The sequence below is a fragment of the Ricinus communis genome, chromosome 9, assembly GCF_019578655.1.
Source record: "Ricinus communis isolate WT05 ecotype wild-type chromosome 9, ASM1957865v1, whole genome shotgun sequence".
Lineage (NCBI taxonomy): Eukaryota > Viridiplantae > Streptophyta > Magnoliopsida > Malpighiales > Euphorbiaceae > Ricinus > Ricinus communis.
Window position 1 is genome coordinate 7,169,486 of NC_063264.1, and position 15,597 is coordinate 7,185,082.

At 35.1% G+C, this 15,597-nt stretch overlaps 3 protein-coding genes and 1 pseudogene across 8 annotated transcripts; 2 read left to right on the plus strand and 2 right to left on the minus strand.

Annotated features, from left to right (window-relative positions):
- Positions 1-149: 149 nt before the first annotated feature.
- On the minus strand, positions 150-3,250 carry LOC8268122 (grpE protein homolog 2, mitochondrial). 4 transcript variants are annotated; one of them, XM_048379537.1, is made up of 6 exons: positions 2,800-3,242; positions 1,773-1,959; positions 1,492-1,685; positions 1,186-1,353; positions 925-1,053; positions 150-502 (listed from the first exon to the last, which is right to left on the minus strand). In XM_048379537.1, the coding sequence occupies exons 1-6, from the start codon at positions 2,941-2,943 to the stop codon at positions 413-415; spliced, it is 912 nt and encodes a 303-aa protein (XP_048235494.1). In that variant the 5' UTR covers positions 2,944-3,242; the 3' UTR covers positions 150-412. The 4 variants fall into 4 exon arrangements, with proteins under 4 accessions (XP_048235494.1, XP_002531197.1, XP_048235493.1 ...); XM_002531151.4 differs by having other exon boundaries at positions 1,773-1,974; positions 2,800-3,237; XM_048379536.1 differs by having other exon boundaries at positions 1,492-1,959; positions 2,800-3,250.
- A 1,690-nt stretch (positions 3,251-4,940) lies between these two features.
- Positions 4,941-8,551, plus strand: LOC107262210 (annotated as a pseudogene).
- A 2,853-nt stretch (positions 8,552-11,404) lies between these two features.
- LOC8268121 (GDSL esterase/lipase At4g26790) lies at positions 11,405-13,083 on the plus strand. Its single transcript, XM_015726635.3, has 3 exons — positions 11,405-12,078; positions 12,270-12,759; positions 12,860-13,083. Exons 1-3 carry the CDS (start codon positions 11,713-11,715, stop codon positions 13,051-13,053), a joined length of 1,050 nt encoding a protein of 349 aa, XP_015582121.1. The 5' UTR covers positions 11,405-11,712; the 3' UTR covers positions 13,054-13,083.
- Positions 12,075-15,507, minus strand: LOC107262213 (upstream activation factor subunit UAF30). Of its 3 annotated transcripts, none has more exons than XM_015726636.3 (4): positions 15,293-15,502; positions 14,584-14,785; positions 13,765-13,889; positions 12,075-12,102 (listed from the first exon to the last, which is right to left on the minus strand). In XM_015726636.3, the coding sequence occupies exons 2-4, from the start codon at positions 14,755-14,757 to the stop codon at positions 12,090-12,092; spliced, it is 312 nt and encodes a 103-aa protein (XP_015582122.1). In that variant the 5' UTR covers positions 14,758-14,785; positions 15,293-15,502; the 3' UTR covers positions 12,075-12,089. The 3 variants fall into 3 exon arrangements, with proteins under 3 accessions (XP_015582122.1, XP_048235588.1, XP_015582123.1); XM_048379631.1 differs by lacking the exon at positions 12,075-12,102 and adding an exon at positions 12,437-12,567 and having other exon boundaries at positions 15,293-15,507; XM_015726637.3 differs by lacking the exon at positions 12,075-12,102 and adding an exon at positions 12,859-13,496.
- Positions 15,508-15,597: the final 90 nt, after the last annotated feature.

The window sequence follows — 15,597 nt, forward strand, 5'->3', positions numbered from 1 at the left end:
CCAGATCCTTAGTCTCAAAATAAGTCAGAGCTTAGTGGGCAAGTACCAGATTTTATGACTATGGCCACAAAATTAATGACGCCGTCAATCCCACAAATCCTTGATGAATGCATTTCAAATTTTAAAATAAAATAAAAAATAGTAAAAAATGGAAGAAAGATTTTCCTCTGGTCAACATAAAAAAAAAAAGTATTATAAGCTCAAAAGAATGTTTACCCAAAAGGAACCCGCAATCCCCCCTCATATCATACTTTATGGCTAATAATTATGAATTTTGGAGAAAAAAATTTGTGCCCATTAAATCATAGTAGGCTACTCTGGGGACTGGGAGGAAAACATTACATTTCGTTTTCTTTAGGGATGCAAAATTTGCAAAATCTACGCCCTTGTCAGGTCTTCAAAAGATACAACTCTAATTGTTTGATGCTGTATCATTCTCTACTTCTTTGGTTACACCAACTTCAGCTGGCCGTATAACACGATCATGAAGAAGATATCCTGCCTGCAGTGAATAACACAAAGAAGCAGTTTACTATGCGGTTGAGAATTCACAGCTAGATAACCCAAAATTAATACCACTCTCATCCAGTGACTTGAGAAGGCACAATTGTGCGATCTCAGAAAAAAAAGGCATGCACTTTCAAGACAAGCAACAAATTGAATATGAAACATGCTTTTATGAAAAATGGAAAGCAAGCAAATCATTCCAAGTGCAACAGAAAAAATCATCATCTTACACCAACGACAATGAAATGAAATGAGAAAATTAACATTAAGAATCAACCTCCTGTCTTTGCCTCAACAGCTCTTGCAAAACATTTTTCCTTTAAAGACAAAAGCTAACATGTTTTCTTCATTTGTATTGATAACATAGGGAAAATAAATGATTACTATGAGAATAGTTTAGGGTTATTGAAATACTACCTTCAGTACTACTGCAACTGTCCCTGGAGGTTTAGAAGAATCTGGTACCTCAAATACTGCATTATGCCTATGTGGATCAAAGGGCTCGTCTCTTGGATCATATTTTTCCACTCCAGATTTCCTAAATACCTGAAATGCAAAAATATCATATAACACTTTCAGCAATAAATAAAGCTGTATAACAGATCTCTCATCCCAAGCACCTCTACATGCAAATATATGTGCTGGATGATAATTGGTGAAGTAGTAACAGATATTTACCTCTGCAAGCTGTTTTTCAGTCATTTCAACTCCTTCCAAAAGTGTCTTAAGGAGTGGAACTGCCCCAGCAGTGTCAGTAGACGTATCAATTTTTGAATAACTGTCTTTGACAACTGAAGAAGCTCTTCCCAAATTGTCAGCAACATCTAGCAGGCCCTTTGCAAAATTCTGCAGGACAATTTAAAAGATTTGCAAACAGTGTAAACTTTCAATTTGAAAGATGATCAAAGAACTTCTACAATGAACTCACATCTACATATAAAAAAGCAAGTAGTCATTGTGAGAATGAAGTAAGAGCTAAGGAACCTGTATGGCAAACTTTCTAGAGTTCTCTGCTTCACGTTTTGTCCTTTCCATGACATTCTCCATTTCTGCATATGTTCGAAGAACTTTATCTTGCATTTTTTCAATTTCCTTGTGCTTCAACTTCAGAAGTTCTTCCTTTTCCGCCACAAGCTTCACCAAATCATCCATTGACAGATCACCCTCAGTATCAGAATCTGAATCAGAAAATGCAGTTCGTTTAGTACCTCTTCTCCTTCTTTTGGTAGATTCAGATATATTTGGTTGGGATTCTGATTTAAAACCTGGTTCCCTGGTCTCATTGGAAGGCTTGGTATCTCCATTTGATGTTTCTGGCTCAACATTCGTGGAATCAGCATTATTTTCTGCAGTGCTACCCTCCTTTTCATTAGCTTCAGGGGAAGCAGATGAAGTAAATCCAAATCGTTGAAAGGGAGAGGAACTGAAGGCTGAATGATGAAACAAAGACACCTGGCCAGCAACAAACTAGAATTGGAAAACTTCAGCTTTGACTTGATATTTTGTGTCACAAATTTACCAATAAAGAAGCTGAAATTCAAAATTGAGTTGCAAAACAGTTCATCTAAAGGCAAAAAGGATATTGATGCATATATACACAACACTTGAGCAGTAGTTTCAAAGGTAATCATATTTCTCTGGAAATACATATAGTGGTAAAAGGATTATAGCCTTCTGACTAGAGAATAAAACAATTATATTCCTAATTAACCTTTTGTAAGAGATCATTTTATTTGATTTTGAATCTTAAATTTAATCCTAAGATTTGAATTCAAACCAATAAGCCACATCATGAATCACATAAACTCTCACAGATGAGTATCACAATGCTACTTTATATTGTAAAAGTACAATGAATCAATGTGGCGATCTAGAAAAATCCTTCGTCAAATACTTTGCCAATACTTTTTAACATTTGCAATGCTTTTCAGCCGTGTGAGCAAGTTCAATTAAACAATGATAGCAAATGTTAAGTCTAGTACTATAATACGCAAATGATACCTTAAATATTTGGAAGACTTAAAATTGGCATACGCTCATAATAAATAACTAACAAACCAACACACGAGGAAGCTAATAGAATCAATATCCAAAAAAATGAAACCTTTGCGACTTCATAAAACCAAAAACTCTATTAAATATCAAGCATGAACAAGAAAATTCCAGAATACCCTAGCCAAAATCAGCCGGAAAAACCAAAGATTTGACTAATTCAATTAAAACCTTAAACCCTAGCAAAACCCTAGCAAAACCCAACATCAAATAGTGAAACTTTTCTGTGTAAAACCGCACCTGGTTAGAGTTTACATGAACCAAAGACTCAATTTGATTGGAGAAGATCGGCAACTGTTGTTTCTGCGACGGAGAGAGAAGGAGGAGGGACCGCCGACCCACGCTCCTTGAGGCGCGTGACAAAACCACTCTAGAGATTAGCATAGCTGAAAGAAAGTTCAGCCAAATTGGAAGGGCAATTATGGGGAATGAAAAAAAATTGTAGAGCGAAAGACAGAAAGGGAGAAAATAAAGAGGGAAAAGTGCTTGGAGAGAAAGAAAAGAACAGAAAGGGCTTGAAAGGCGAAGTGTGGGTTTATTTATTTGAGGACAGAATTACCCTTGTTAATTAAAGGAATTTCTATGTATTAGCATAAGGGAAAGGAAATGCATTTGGAGGTTTTAGAAGGGCAATATTGTCTGGTAACTTCGGTCACGCAGAGGTTATTTCTTACTTTGGAATGCTCCAGAAGGTTTATGGAGGATAGGGATGTTATGCTTTAGTTTGGAAGGACAGAAGCGGGAGAAAAGAAAGGAAAATTGCTTTAATTTCTTTTATTTGCTCTTTAATTGAGTTGCAAAAACTAAGAAAATTAAAAATATAAATTTATTTAAAAATTAAATTTTATAAATAATAGAAATGACATTCTTTGATCTATAATTAATTTTTAAATCTAAATCTAGTAGAAAAGGTAATAAAGACTCAAGATTCTAAGTCAATAATAATTAATTAGTTTAAGTAATTAATAATTATGGACAATCACTAAGCACACACGTAAAAAAAAAAAAGTGATAGGAAAGAAAAAGCATGAACGAAAGAATGAACCAATATCAATATCAACATCAACAACACAACTAACAAAACTTAAATGCTCAGGCACAAATTCTCTGCAAATACTTTTAAATTTCAGCAAATTTTATTTTTTAATTATTTCCTTATATTTATATTTATTTCAAATATAAATTTAATATAAATTTTCAATAAATTAATTTTAAATTCTCTGCAAATACTTTTAGTTTCTAGTAAACTATTTATTTGTATTTATTTCAAACACTCAATTGTTTATACAAATTTCTAGCAAATTAAATACTAGTCATTTAGTAATTATTTATTGTCATTTTTTAATTAATTTTTACGGTGTCTTTTGAGGATCTAAACAAATTGTGGTAAATGAGCTTAGGAATTTCCAAAAAATCTGATTAAAGAAATCAATTAAATCGCATTAATTATAAATGTTGGTGTATCTACACACGTGACGCACTCAACATCAAATTTTCACCGACCATCTATTCTTTTTAATTTTATTATACTTTGTTGATTATTTTTTCCTTATATAGCCTAAAGTTTTTTCTGACTTAATACTTTCATAACTGGAGATGTCATCTGGCGGTGAAGATACTTGGACATGTAATGAAAGCTAAGATAACATATTGCCATAACTCGTATTTGGCTTCTTAAACTTTTTGGTTGTTTTGGTCCGAATTCATTCCTCTTACTTATATGTTTGTACTTACTTAGTCTTTAGCTTGATAGGCGTTATGGCCATCTGTTAAGCAACTTTACTTGCATTCATTTGTTTCAATCAATCCAAATAGTAAAAAAAGATGGCAAAACTCTCTCATTCGCCGTCTGTTTATTACAATTGTCCAAAGGAATGAAAGAACTATGGTAGTCCCTTTAGGGTCTCCACAAGTTTTATAACAATAACCTCTCACGTCCTCAATTCTATGGTGATATTAAGCTCGACTTAGATCGAGTCGATCCATCTGTGCTCGTGATAGATCCTGTTATAGGATTAATGATGTGGCATTAATGACGTGGCAAAGTTGTTAGACTTGTAACAAATGCGTGCTTTATTTTTAGAAAGTAGTTACAATCTGTTTCTTTTGTAACAAGACAAGTTGTTGAATTGTAAGGGGATATAAGGGGAAAAGGGAGCCGAAATAAGATTATCAATGGAATTAAATTCTTCTCAAAATACTCTCTCTATGTGAATTGTTCTTCCGGTGTCCGGATCTTATTCTTCTTCATTAAGATCCCACGCTCGAAGGTTTGGATTTGTTGTTTGATTAAGAACATCAGATTCTCTTCTCTCTATCTATTCTTCCACTGAACTACGTTATCATTGGTATTAGAGCTATGTTCCTGGCACCTCTCAACCATGGCAGAAACTCGAGCTCAAGCTTTGTTGAAGGAATCCACTTGCCACGAAATGGAGGAAGCGTTGACTGTCAAATTGGTGGAATTAATGGATGACAGGTTTGCGAAGATGGATGAAAAGTGGGATGGCAGGTTCGCGAAGTTGGGTGAAAAGTCGGATGAGAGACTTGCAGAGGTGTTTGAGGCAATTCAGATGTTGTCCATTGGCATAGCCAGCTCTTCGTGTGATCACGGTCGAAATTTACCACCGATCCTACAAAGTCAAGATGTCGTTACAATTAGAGGAAGTATAGCGAGGGAAGCAATAGCAACGCGTACAAGAACTCAACCTCATTGTTCAAGTTTGACTCGTCTGGCTAAGCTTGATTTTCCTAGGTTTGATGGCGACAAGGTAAAAGAATGCCTATTCAAAAGTGAGCAATTTTTTTTACTGGACCGTACTCCTGAGGAGCTCAAGATTTTGTTAGCTTCTATGCATTTTGATGGTTCAGCTACCAATTGGCACCAATCTATTATGCTATCTAGTAATGGAGTGATTGGTGATTGGAAGCATTATAGAGATTTGATCTTGGAAAGGTTTGGTGAGATTTTAGATGATCCTATAGCAGAGTTGAAAAATCTGCAAGAAACAGAGAGAATCGGGGATTATCATGACAAGTTTGAATTGATTCGAACTCGAGTTCAACTCCTTGAGGATTATCTTGTTAATGCCTACTTAGTAGGTCTATGTGTAGACACTCAGATGCATGTACGTATGTTTCAGCCAAACACTGTAAGGCATTGCCTAATGCTGGGCAAACTGTATGAATCAGCTCATCCTAAGAAATTTTCAAGTGATTTTAGGGCTGTTAAGAGTAGTAGGGGGGATATAAACCTAACACTTTTGCAAGAAGGGAGGGAATTGCAGAGAACAAACCTGTGGTATAACCTAAGGGAACTGAGAGTGTTGGAAGGAAGTTCTTGACTCAGGAGGAAATGAGTGACAGACGAGTAAAAGGGCTTTGTTATTTTTGTGATGAGAAATATTCTCTTGGTCACTATTTGAAGCACAAGAAAACACAGTTGTACATGATGGACATGGAGGATGTTCTTGTGGAGGAATCTATTACAGAAGAAGTAAGCAGTGATGAGGAAAAGGTTGAAATCTCAGTTAATGTTGTAGCTGGTATTTCTGGATACAGAACTATGAGAGTCAAGGGAATGAGTGGAAGGAGGAATCTTTTCATATTGATTGATTTGGGAAGCACACACAATTTTATTGACAAGAGGATGGCTGAAAGGTTAGGGTGTCAACTGAGCTCTATAGGGGTGACCAAAGTAACTGTGGCTGATGGAAGTTCACTAGATGTGGTGGCTAAGGTTGAGAATTTTAAGTGGCAGTTTCATGATATGGCTTTCCAGGCTGATGTTATGGTTATCCCTCTTGGTTGTTGTGATATGGTCCTTGGGATACAATGGTTGGAAACCCTTGGTCCAGTTGTGTGGGATTTCAAGAAATTGTCAATGGAATTTAAAATTGGTCACAAGAGAGTAATTCTGAATGGAATAAATTCTAGATCAGTAAGGGAGATCAAAGCCAAGCAAGTTAATAAGTATTAGGATTAGAATGCTCAGTTGGCTATGATATGTGTAGAGCAGTGTAATACAACTGGTGATAAGATGGAATTGAACATGTTGGAAGCTACTAAGAGCTTGCAAGTTCCTTCTGCAGAAATCAGGCAATTAATGTTAGAATTTGATGACATCTTCAAAGAACCTTCTGAACTGCCTTCTTTAAGAGAGAACCATGACCATAGAATTCCCTTGTTGGTAAGTGCTGATCCAATTAATCAAAGACCTATAGGTATGTTCTCTATCAAAAGGATGAGATTGATAAAATGATCAAGGAAATGCTTCTCTCTGGTGTCATAAAGAATAGCTCTAGTCATTATGCTTCACCAGTGGTGTTGGTGAAAAAGAAGGATGGAACTTGGCGCCTATGTGTGGATTACAGGAAACTCAATGCTATCACTATGAAAGACAGGTTTCCTATACTATTGATTGAGGATTTAATGGATGAACTTGGGGGATCCAAAGTGTATTCTAAGATTGACTTGAGAGCTGGCTATCATCAAGTCAAGATGAACAATGAGGATATGGGCAAGACAGCTTTCAAAACTCATAGTGGTCAATATGAATATGTGGTGATGCCCTTTGGTTTAACAAATGCACCTGTAACTTTCCAGCATTTGATGAATTCAGTATTCAGAGAATTTCTCAGGAAATTTGTGTTGATCTTCTTTGATGATATTTTGATCTACAGTTCTTCTATGGAAGAGCATATGAGTCGTCTCAGGTCAGTATTCGAGCTAATGCGCCAGAATCATTTGTTTGCTAAAGCCAGTAAATGTGCATTTGCTATGGATAAGAATGAATACCTGGGTCACTTTATTTCTGTTGAGGGAGTGTCCATTGATCCTCAGAAGTTAGCTGCTGTCAAAAACTGGCCTACACCACAGAATTTAAACAATTGAGAGGCTTTCTGGGCCTTGCGGGTTATTACAGGAGGTTTGTTAGGAATTTTGGGACAATTGCCAGGCCTTTAAATCAGTTGCTTAAGAAGGATAGGTTCCAGTGGTCCGATGATGCTCTAATTACCTTTGAAGCTTTGAAAACTGCTTTGTGTGAAGCACTTGTCTTGGCCTTACCAGATTTTAACAAGAGCTTTATGGTGGAGACAGATGCCTGTGGCCAGGGTATTGGAGCTGTCCTTATGCAGGAAGGAAACCCTTTAGCATACATTAGTAGACACTTGAAAGGGAAGCAATTGCACTTGTCCATTTATGAGAAGGGGCTTTTGGCAGTTGTATTTGCTGTGCAAAAGTGGAGACACTATCTGTTGCAAGGACATTTTATTATCAAAACTGACCATAAAAGTTTGAAATATTTACTAGAACAAAGGTTGCTACACATGTGTTGGTCAAATGGCTCAATCAACCTCTGGAAGAGGCCACTTGGGAGTTCTATTATGACATTTTGCGGCAGTTTTCCAGTTTTAAACCTTGAGGTCAAGGTTTTCTAAGCAAGGGGGATTTGTTACAGGATTAATAATGTGACATTAATGACATGGCAAAGTTGTTAGACTTGTAACAAACGCGTGCTTTATTTTTAGAGAGTAGTTACAATCTGTTTCTTTTGTAATAAGATAAGTTGTTGAATTGTAAGGGGATATAAGGAGAAAAGGGAGCTGAAATAAAATTATTAATGGAATTACATTTTTTTCAAAATATTTTTTCTATGTGAATTGTTCTTTCGGTGTCCGGATCTTATTCTTCTTCGCTAAGATCCTGCGCTCGAAAGTTTGGATTTGTTGTTTGATTAAGAACATCAAATTCTCTTCTCTCTATCTTTTCTTCCACTGAACTACCTTATCAAATCCATCATTTTCTTATGCTCATGAGACTTATTGGTCGACAGGTGGTCTTAACTTCTAGTATCTCTGTCTGCAAGGCCGAATTGAAGGCAATGTCAATAGACTCTGAGAAAAAGAAGAAGGAAGGAAGGAAGGAAGTTACTTGGGGATTTGAAAAAGTGGCAACAGACAGTGTGGGAAGTATCAGCATAATTTCATAGGATCATTTAGTCTCAACATTACATGAATAACATAAGCCAAATGAAGGAACATGAACACCTCAAAAGAGCATAACATTAACAATTCGACAAAATTTAGATTCCTGTATACCCACTCAAGTGAATTTGGAAAGAAATTGATTAGGAAATATCAATGACGACTTGGAAAATGAATTAACAAAGTTTATTATACATAAATTATTTAACAACAAAACAAACGGATTTGCGGAACTGTTAACACAAAGACTTAAGTACAAAAAACAAAAGTAAAAAAAACGATTGGCAACACAATTTGATAAATGGGAACCAACTGAAATAACCATTTTACATGCTTTATTCCCTCAACTTGTGAGGGAGGAAGGATTAGCACTATATATATATATATATATAGGAATTTAATTAAAACTCTACATTTATTAATTCTATAAAATTGATTATACTTGGATCAAATTGTATTAGAGATTATAAATTCTAAACTAACAAGAGATATAAATTAATAAAGCTACACATTTGAGGTACAGGGCGGTAAAATTATAAATTTAAAATGAATCAACATGAGAAATTTACTAAAATCAGAAATGAGTTTCATATGAATTTATTATAAACAATATGTAAATTAAATGGTGAATGGTGTTGTATACTTAGGCTAGTTCATAAGTCTGTATGCATTAGTATATTGGATGATTTTCTGTTTCCGTTCCCTCTCTGTACTTATTAAATTCAACTCAATAACTAGCTAGGACAGAATTATCAATGTCAAAACAGGACACGTATCATTTACATTTCCACAACTAAAAATGGAACAAGTACTTGACTATGTACAAAAAGTAGACTACAATTACAAGGATCAATACCAACTTAGGCCTTTGAAGAATATCATCCCCATTCCTTGTTTTTTCCCTGTAAGCGCCTTCCTTCTCAGACATGTGTAATCATGCCTGCAAAATGTGCAAAAGAGCAGTATAAAAGGATATAGATATCTGTCATTGACATTGAACTCGCACTTCGCATGTAACTTGCACCAGAGCTATGCCATTATTATCGATAGATGATTTCTTAATCAGGGCAATGTCAGAATCATTCCGAGATGCAGGTGCCACTTGCATTCTTCATCAGGAGCATTTTCCAAGTCAGTAATTTTTGCTAAGCTTCTGCCCAAAAATGAACTGCGGCAAGTAGAACGTAAAAGTACTAATGAAAAAGTTAATACATTTCGTTACATAAACAAAAGATCCAATCCCCATTTAGTAGGGAACAGCCACAATGGCACCCACTAGAGGAATTTTCCTTTTCTTTTACAACAGAATAATTTACAGGATTGGAAAGAATAGAAAGGAGATACACAAAGTGGTTTTAGAAGTTATTACTTAGTAAATTTGTCAAAATTTGTAACCAAACCCAACAATGCGTGCTCCTTTTGGAAAAGCTCATAGAGAGATACAGTATCATTACCATTTACAGTACCATTACCATTTGAACATAAACGACAGCGTGTAGATGGAGGAACTGGTGTGTCACAGTTTAACTATGACTCAAAACAGCTGCATATCCTACCTCATCTGCATGTATAACCAAAGTAAGAAATTCTTTCACAAAAAGAAGTAAAAAAGGAACCCAAGTAAGAAATTGCAGCTTCTTCTCATACGTTATATAACCGCATGAATTCTTCTTCAAGCCAAGAAATATATGGTTTTCTTATTTATTTATTTATCTTTTATCTTATAGCCATCCTCTAACAAAATATATAAATATTTTTTTTTTTAATGTTAGGGTGGACGGACGGAGGACTTTTAGATGAGCCACCGTGGATCTGTTGAAGAAAGAGCCCTTACCAATTCAGAGGGGTGTGAAATTATAAAAGCACTAACAGCTTACCTTATATAGAATAGATATCTAAACCATGAGGAATCATGGTCCCTAGCTAGCTAGGAATTTTCTTTTTCTCTTTTTGTGGTACTGGTAGGAACAGTAACTGAGTGGCTCATAGATTGGCCCAGAAGGCACTTACTTATGAGCAGTTTTTGGCTCAAATGTTCAACCCCAAGTGAGGTGGCTCAGTGAAATTGTAATGGTGTAAGTGGCTTCTCACTTTAATTAACATTCAAAGATCTTTTGGTAAACTAAAGAACAAAAAGAAAAAACTACAGACACAATCACTGTAGCTCCAGTTTGAAAGGGATGAAAGACAAAGGAGCTAACCTTCCAGTTAGATTGACAATTGGGAGGGCCTATTTGCTGACCTGGACAACTAGGATGAAGATGCTGGTGCATGTGATTAGGGCAACTGTTTTAAGAAAAATCCTCCCTGGACCATGGGTCTGGAAGGGACAACTCTATTTTCGGAAGCAGTGGATTGCAGGCGTTAATATACATTTCCAGTTTTAAGTAAAATATAAATCCTGACCCTTTTTAGCTTCATTACAAAAACTCATCAGAAATTAGTAATAATTAATTGTTTATCTGCACATTCTAAATTATTGTTATTATTTTAATACTAAATAATATTAAAATAAATTTATAGAGAAGTTTAATACACTTTTATTATCTTGATTAGAATTATTATTTAATTATGAAAATAATTATTAGTTAATATATTTATTATATAATAAGAATAAATATTATGCATTAATATAATACTTACATATCAATAATAAATGCATATTTAAAAAATTTACATCTTGATATATAATTAATAAGCTAATTAGAAATTATTGAATAATTAAATTAATTATTAGTTAATATAATTAATAGAATACGAAGCATTATTTAATTTAAAAAGTAACATATTAATTAATAAATTATTATAAAAAACTATAAAATTGATATATATATATATATATATATATATATAGAGAGAGAGAGAGAGAGAGAGAGAAAGAGAGATGAAGCCAATAACTCTCCGTGGCAAGCCTCAAAAAAAAATGTCATAACCAACTCCTTTCAAGTCATTGAATACAGTACACATAGCGTAAGCACCCACTCTCTGCAACAATTAAAAGTCTCAACAAATTTCATCTACACTTATTTTAATTAGCTTCTCCCTTTAACCAGCGTCACAGGGAATCATCATTCATACCGGCTTCACCAACCACCTACAGACTTGCATATAATACAATATTATATATAAAGGGTACATGCAACTTCAGAGTTAGGGTATACTAAAAATGGATAGTGAGACCATGTTCCGGTTCTTGTTAGTTCATCTGCTACTGCAAATCCTTCAGGTAAATGCAAAAGTTTCGGCCATTATTGTGTTCGGAGACTCTTCGGTGGATTCAGGCAACAATGACTACATACCTACAGTACTAAAAAGCAATTTTGCACCTTATGGTCGGGATTTCAATGGTGGCAAACCCACTGGAAGGTTCTCCAATGGTCGGATTCCAACAGACTTCATTTCTGAAGCTTTCGGGCTCAAGCCAACGGTACCTGCATATCTGGATCCGACGTATGACATACAAGATTTTGCCGTGGGAGTTTGCTTCGCTTCTGCAGGAACTGGTTATGATAATGCTACTTCAGATGTGCTAGTAAGTTGTGCTCACTGTGTAATACTAGAAATAGGCAGAACTTAGCATATTCTTAACCGGCAACCACATGGATAGACATTTTGAATAATTTCTTACAATTTACTGTTCAACAAGATATTTAGATTCAAGATAGTAGGAATTGTTGACCCTTTAGCATGAGCTTAATTTCTTCGTTCTCATTGGAGTTGCAGTCTGTAATACCTCTTTGGAAGGAGTTGGAGTACTATAAAGAATACCAGAAGAAACTTAGTGGCTATCTAGGACATGAAAAAGCTAATGAGCATCTAAGGGAAGCACTCTACCTGATGAGCATCGGAACAAATGACTTTCTAGAAAATTACTACATCCTTCCAGGAAGATCATCAGAGTTTTCTGTGAGGGAGTACCAGAATTTTCTTGTAGGAATTGCTAGAGATTTTATCACAGAGCTTCATCTTCTAGGAGCTAGAAAGATATCAGTAAGTGGGCTTCCTCCAATGGGGTGCTTGCCTTTGGAAAGAACAACAAATATATTTTTTGGAAGTCAGTGCATTGAAGAATACAACAATGTGGCCAAGGATTTCAATGAGAAGTTGAATGGCATGCTCATTGAGCTGAATAAGAATCTTGATGGGATCAAACTGGTGCTTTCAAACCCTTATGATATTCTCTCAAAGATTATTGAGAATCCAAGTTCTTTTGGTAAGTTCTTTGCTCCAGGATCATTCTATATGAACCCTGACATAGCTATGTGAAATGAATTAACAGGGTAAATGAGTTCTAACTCAACGTCTAATTGCAGGGTTCGATAATGCAGCAGAAGCATGCTGTGGAACTGGACTATTTGAGATGGGTTACATGTGCAATAAAAGAAACCCCTTCACATGCTCAGATGCAAATAAATATGTATTTTGGGATTCCTTCCACCCTACAGAGAAGACAAATCAAATTGTTGCTGATTATGTAGTAAAAAATTGCTTAACTCAGTTTCTATAATGATGACAAAGAATATTGTTGTTAGCTCAATTCTAGTTCTAGTCCTTGTTCTAAATTTTCTTTTTTAAACTTGACGCACTGCAATCATTCTTCTAATCTTGTTAACAACAGATGATGTGCCAAGCAATATTCTTCCGAATTTCTTTTGTTCAGATTGCAGTCTACTCTCCTCAAATTTCACCAAGAAGGTAATCCCACTAGAGGTGGAAGGGAAATGTACCAAATGGCAATTCCTAAAATCGACAACAGATCGGAAGTGTTTCACGTTAATAAAATATTTAACCTCGATATATTCCTGAAGGAATCAATCCAAGGTAAAAACTTAGCACATAACCAAGCTTGGAAGGGGAATAGCTGTCCGTGAATATGAAGAACCCTAACTGAAATGTTGCTAGGAGCTTCAAGAAAAGCAGAGAATATTACTAAAGCATTTTCATGGATTCCTGCAATCCCAACAGTCGAGGAAAAAGCAAATACAGGTTATAATCATCATTTGATGCAACAAGATAAAATCCTATGAGAAAAATATTTGATAGAGGGACAGAAAGCTTCAGTTGAACCAGAATTCTGTGTTGGATACATCATAATTGAATATTCAGATAATCAATTAAAAAATAACAAATTACAATGTAAAGCGCCTGTGTATTTTGTGATGCAATGAGGAAGATATTACTTTCTAAATGGACATCTTGATTTCAAGTTGCAACTTACTTTGGCTCTTTGGGAAAATGCAGTTTGATCAGAGCAGGTAGTTCAGCTAGATCAACTTGAGGCTTTCCCAACAAAATACTCTTCAACTTTTCATCACAGTTGACTACATTCTTATTGTTCGGATCCTAGTGAAGCAGACAACCAGAAAAATTAGTGGAGTTCAAAAAGAAGGATATCTAAAGTTTTAAAGACATAGCAGTAGAATTAGAGCCTTATTAAGAACCACGAGTAGGCAAATTTACTCCTGCTTAGAGCCACAGTTGTAAGAAGCTTAGCAGTTTTAAGTCTATGCAATTAAGTTAATTTAAGAAACAAAAATTAAGAAAAAAAAAACACTTGTCATGTGTAATCACATTGAACTAGCATCAACTGTGTTGACTGAGACACCCTCTAACATGAATACCATAGAATTTAAGGACTAAGAAGAACAAAAAAAGAACAAAGGTGATAACAAATAGCTAACTTAATCATTAGGTGAAGCAGAAGAATATGCACAGAATGCATTTAAAAATCAAGACAGTTGCTCTTTCGTTTTTTCCCTTCCAACAGAATATCAAAAACTATTTCAGGAGGTGCGCAAGTGATGTAATAACACAGAAAACTATAATAGAAATTATGTGCAAATAAGAGAAGATTGAAATGAAGACACAATAGTTCGAATTCTAATTGAAATCAGTACACTAACTATTCATGGAAGATGAAAGCAGAAAATTACGATACATAACCCAACATGATTTATGTCAAAGTCTCTCCAATTTACTAAAAAAGTTTCTTGAAGAAGCATACACAAAAGGAACCTAGCTGAGGAAATTTAGAAACCTGGAGATTATTGGTCTTGATATAGGACCAGACACGCATGAAACAGCCCAAACGAGAAATTTGAGACTGGCCCACAAACTCTCTAAGAGTTGAGGGAAGATTTACAAGATCAATTAAATTAGCAAGCTTCTTAGGGTTGTCTCCCACAGCCTTCTTCATCTTCTGCGGCAGCATATTCCTGAAGCCTCACTCTACTTTCTTTCTGCAATTCAGCATTTAACAAATAAATCAATCTTCTTATTTTAAACTAAATCCAAAGATATCTGTTTCTTCTCAAGCAAACTGCCAGACTGCCAAATAAATGCTCATTTTGAAGAAAAAATTCATAAGTTAAGAATGACTGGATAAAATTAAGTGAAAAATTATGAAACAGGGGTTTTGTATTTGTTAATCCTAATAGAGTTCACAAACAATATAAATAAAGAAAAAGAGAGTGCCAAACATAATCAACGACCAAATACATACCTAAGAATAATGAGAGCCAGAGTTTCAAGTCTGCTACTCTATGGGGAATTTAATCAAACAATATAGGGGGTATACAAAATCATATTCTCGAAGACCCCAACAAGAAAAAGAAAAAGAACAACACGATAATCAAACAGTTTCTATGCAAGTACAAAAGAACCTTAATCAAACACTTAAGTCAAATAAATATACAAGTAATTAAAGAGTAAACAAAGTTGAAGAGCAAAAGGAGAAAGTTAACTACCAGATTATGCAAAACTGAAAAATACCGAGAGCTGTTCTGTTAACAGCACTGATTAATCGTATTGTATTGTCTCTCACTCGCTGACCACCCGCAGTCCACAAATATTACCGCGGGTAACAGAATCAAGAATGGACTTATGTTTGGCCCGTATCTGTTGGGCTTCAGAGTTGGCTCATTTTGATTCTAATTTCTTACTCACAGGAAAATGAGTTCTGAGAAAAATTAGTTACGCCATACATTGGAGAATTAGTTTAATTAAGTGATATCAAATAATAATCTGGCTAAAACTATATGAGTTTCCAGCC

Bases quoted from the DNA above. Each gene is read 5' to 3' on its own strand.
- LOC8268122 (XM_015726625.3), bottom strand. From the start codon at position 2,943: ATGCTAATCTCTAGAGTGGTTTTGTCACGCGCCTCAAGGAGCGTGGGT. The intron at 1,975-2,799 runs GTGCGGTTTTAC...TTCCAATTCTAG, and splicing joins TTCATGTAAACTCTAACCAG to TTTGTTGCTGGCCAGGTGTC. The intron at 503-924 runs GTAGTATTTCAA...TATTCACTGCAG, and splicing joins CAGTTGCAGTAGTACTGAAG to GCAGGATATCTTCTTCATGA.
- LOC8268121 (XM_015726635.3), top strand. From the start codon at position 11,713: ATGGATAGTGAGACCATGTTCCGGTTCTTGTTAGTTCATCTGCTACTG. The intron at 12,079-12,269 runs GTAAGTTGTGCT...TTGGAGTTGCAG, and splicing joins ATGCTACTTCAGATGTGCTA to TCTGTAATACCTCTTTGGAA. The intron at 12,760-12,859 runs GTAAGTTCTTTG...GTCTAATTGCAG, and splicing joins TGAGAATCCAAGTTCTTTTG to GGTTCGATAATGCAGCAGAA.
- LOC107262213 (XM_048379631.1), bottom strand. From the start codon at position 14,757: ATGCTGCCGCAGAAGATGAAGAAGGCTGTGGGAGACAACCCTAAGAAG. The intron at 13,890-14,583 runs GTTTCTAAATTT...CTGCTTCACTAG, and splicing joins TCAAGACCAATAATCTCCAG to GATCCGAACAATAAGAATGT. The intron at 12,568-13,764 runs GTAAGTTGCAAC...TTCTTTCCAAAG, and splicing joins CATTTTCCCAAAGAGCCAAA to GCAAGCACCCCATTGGAGGA.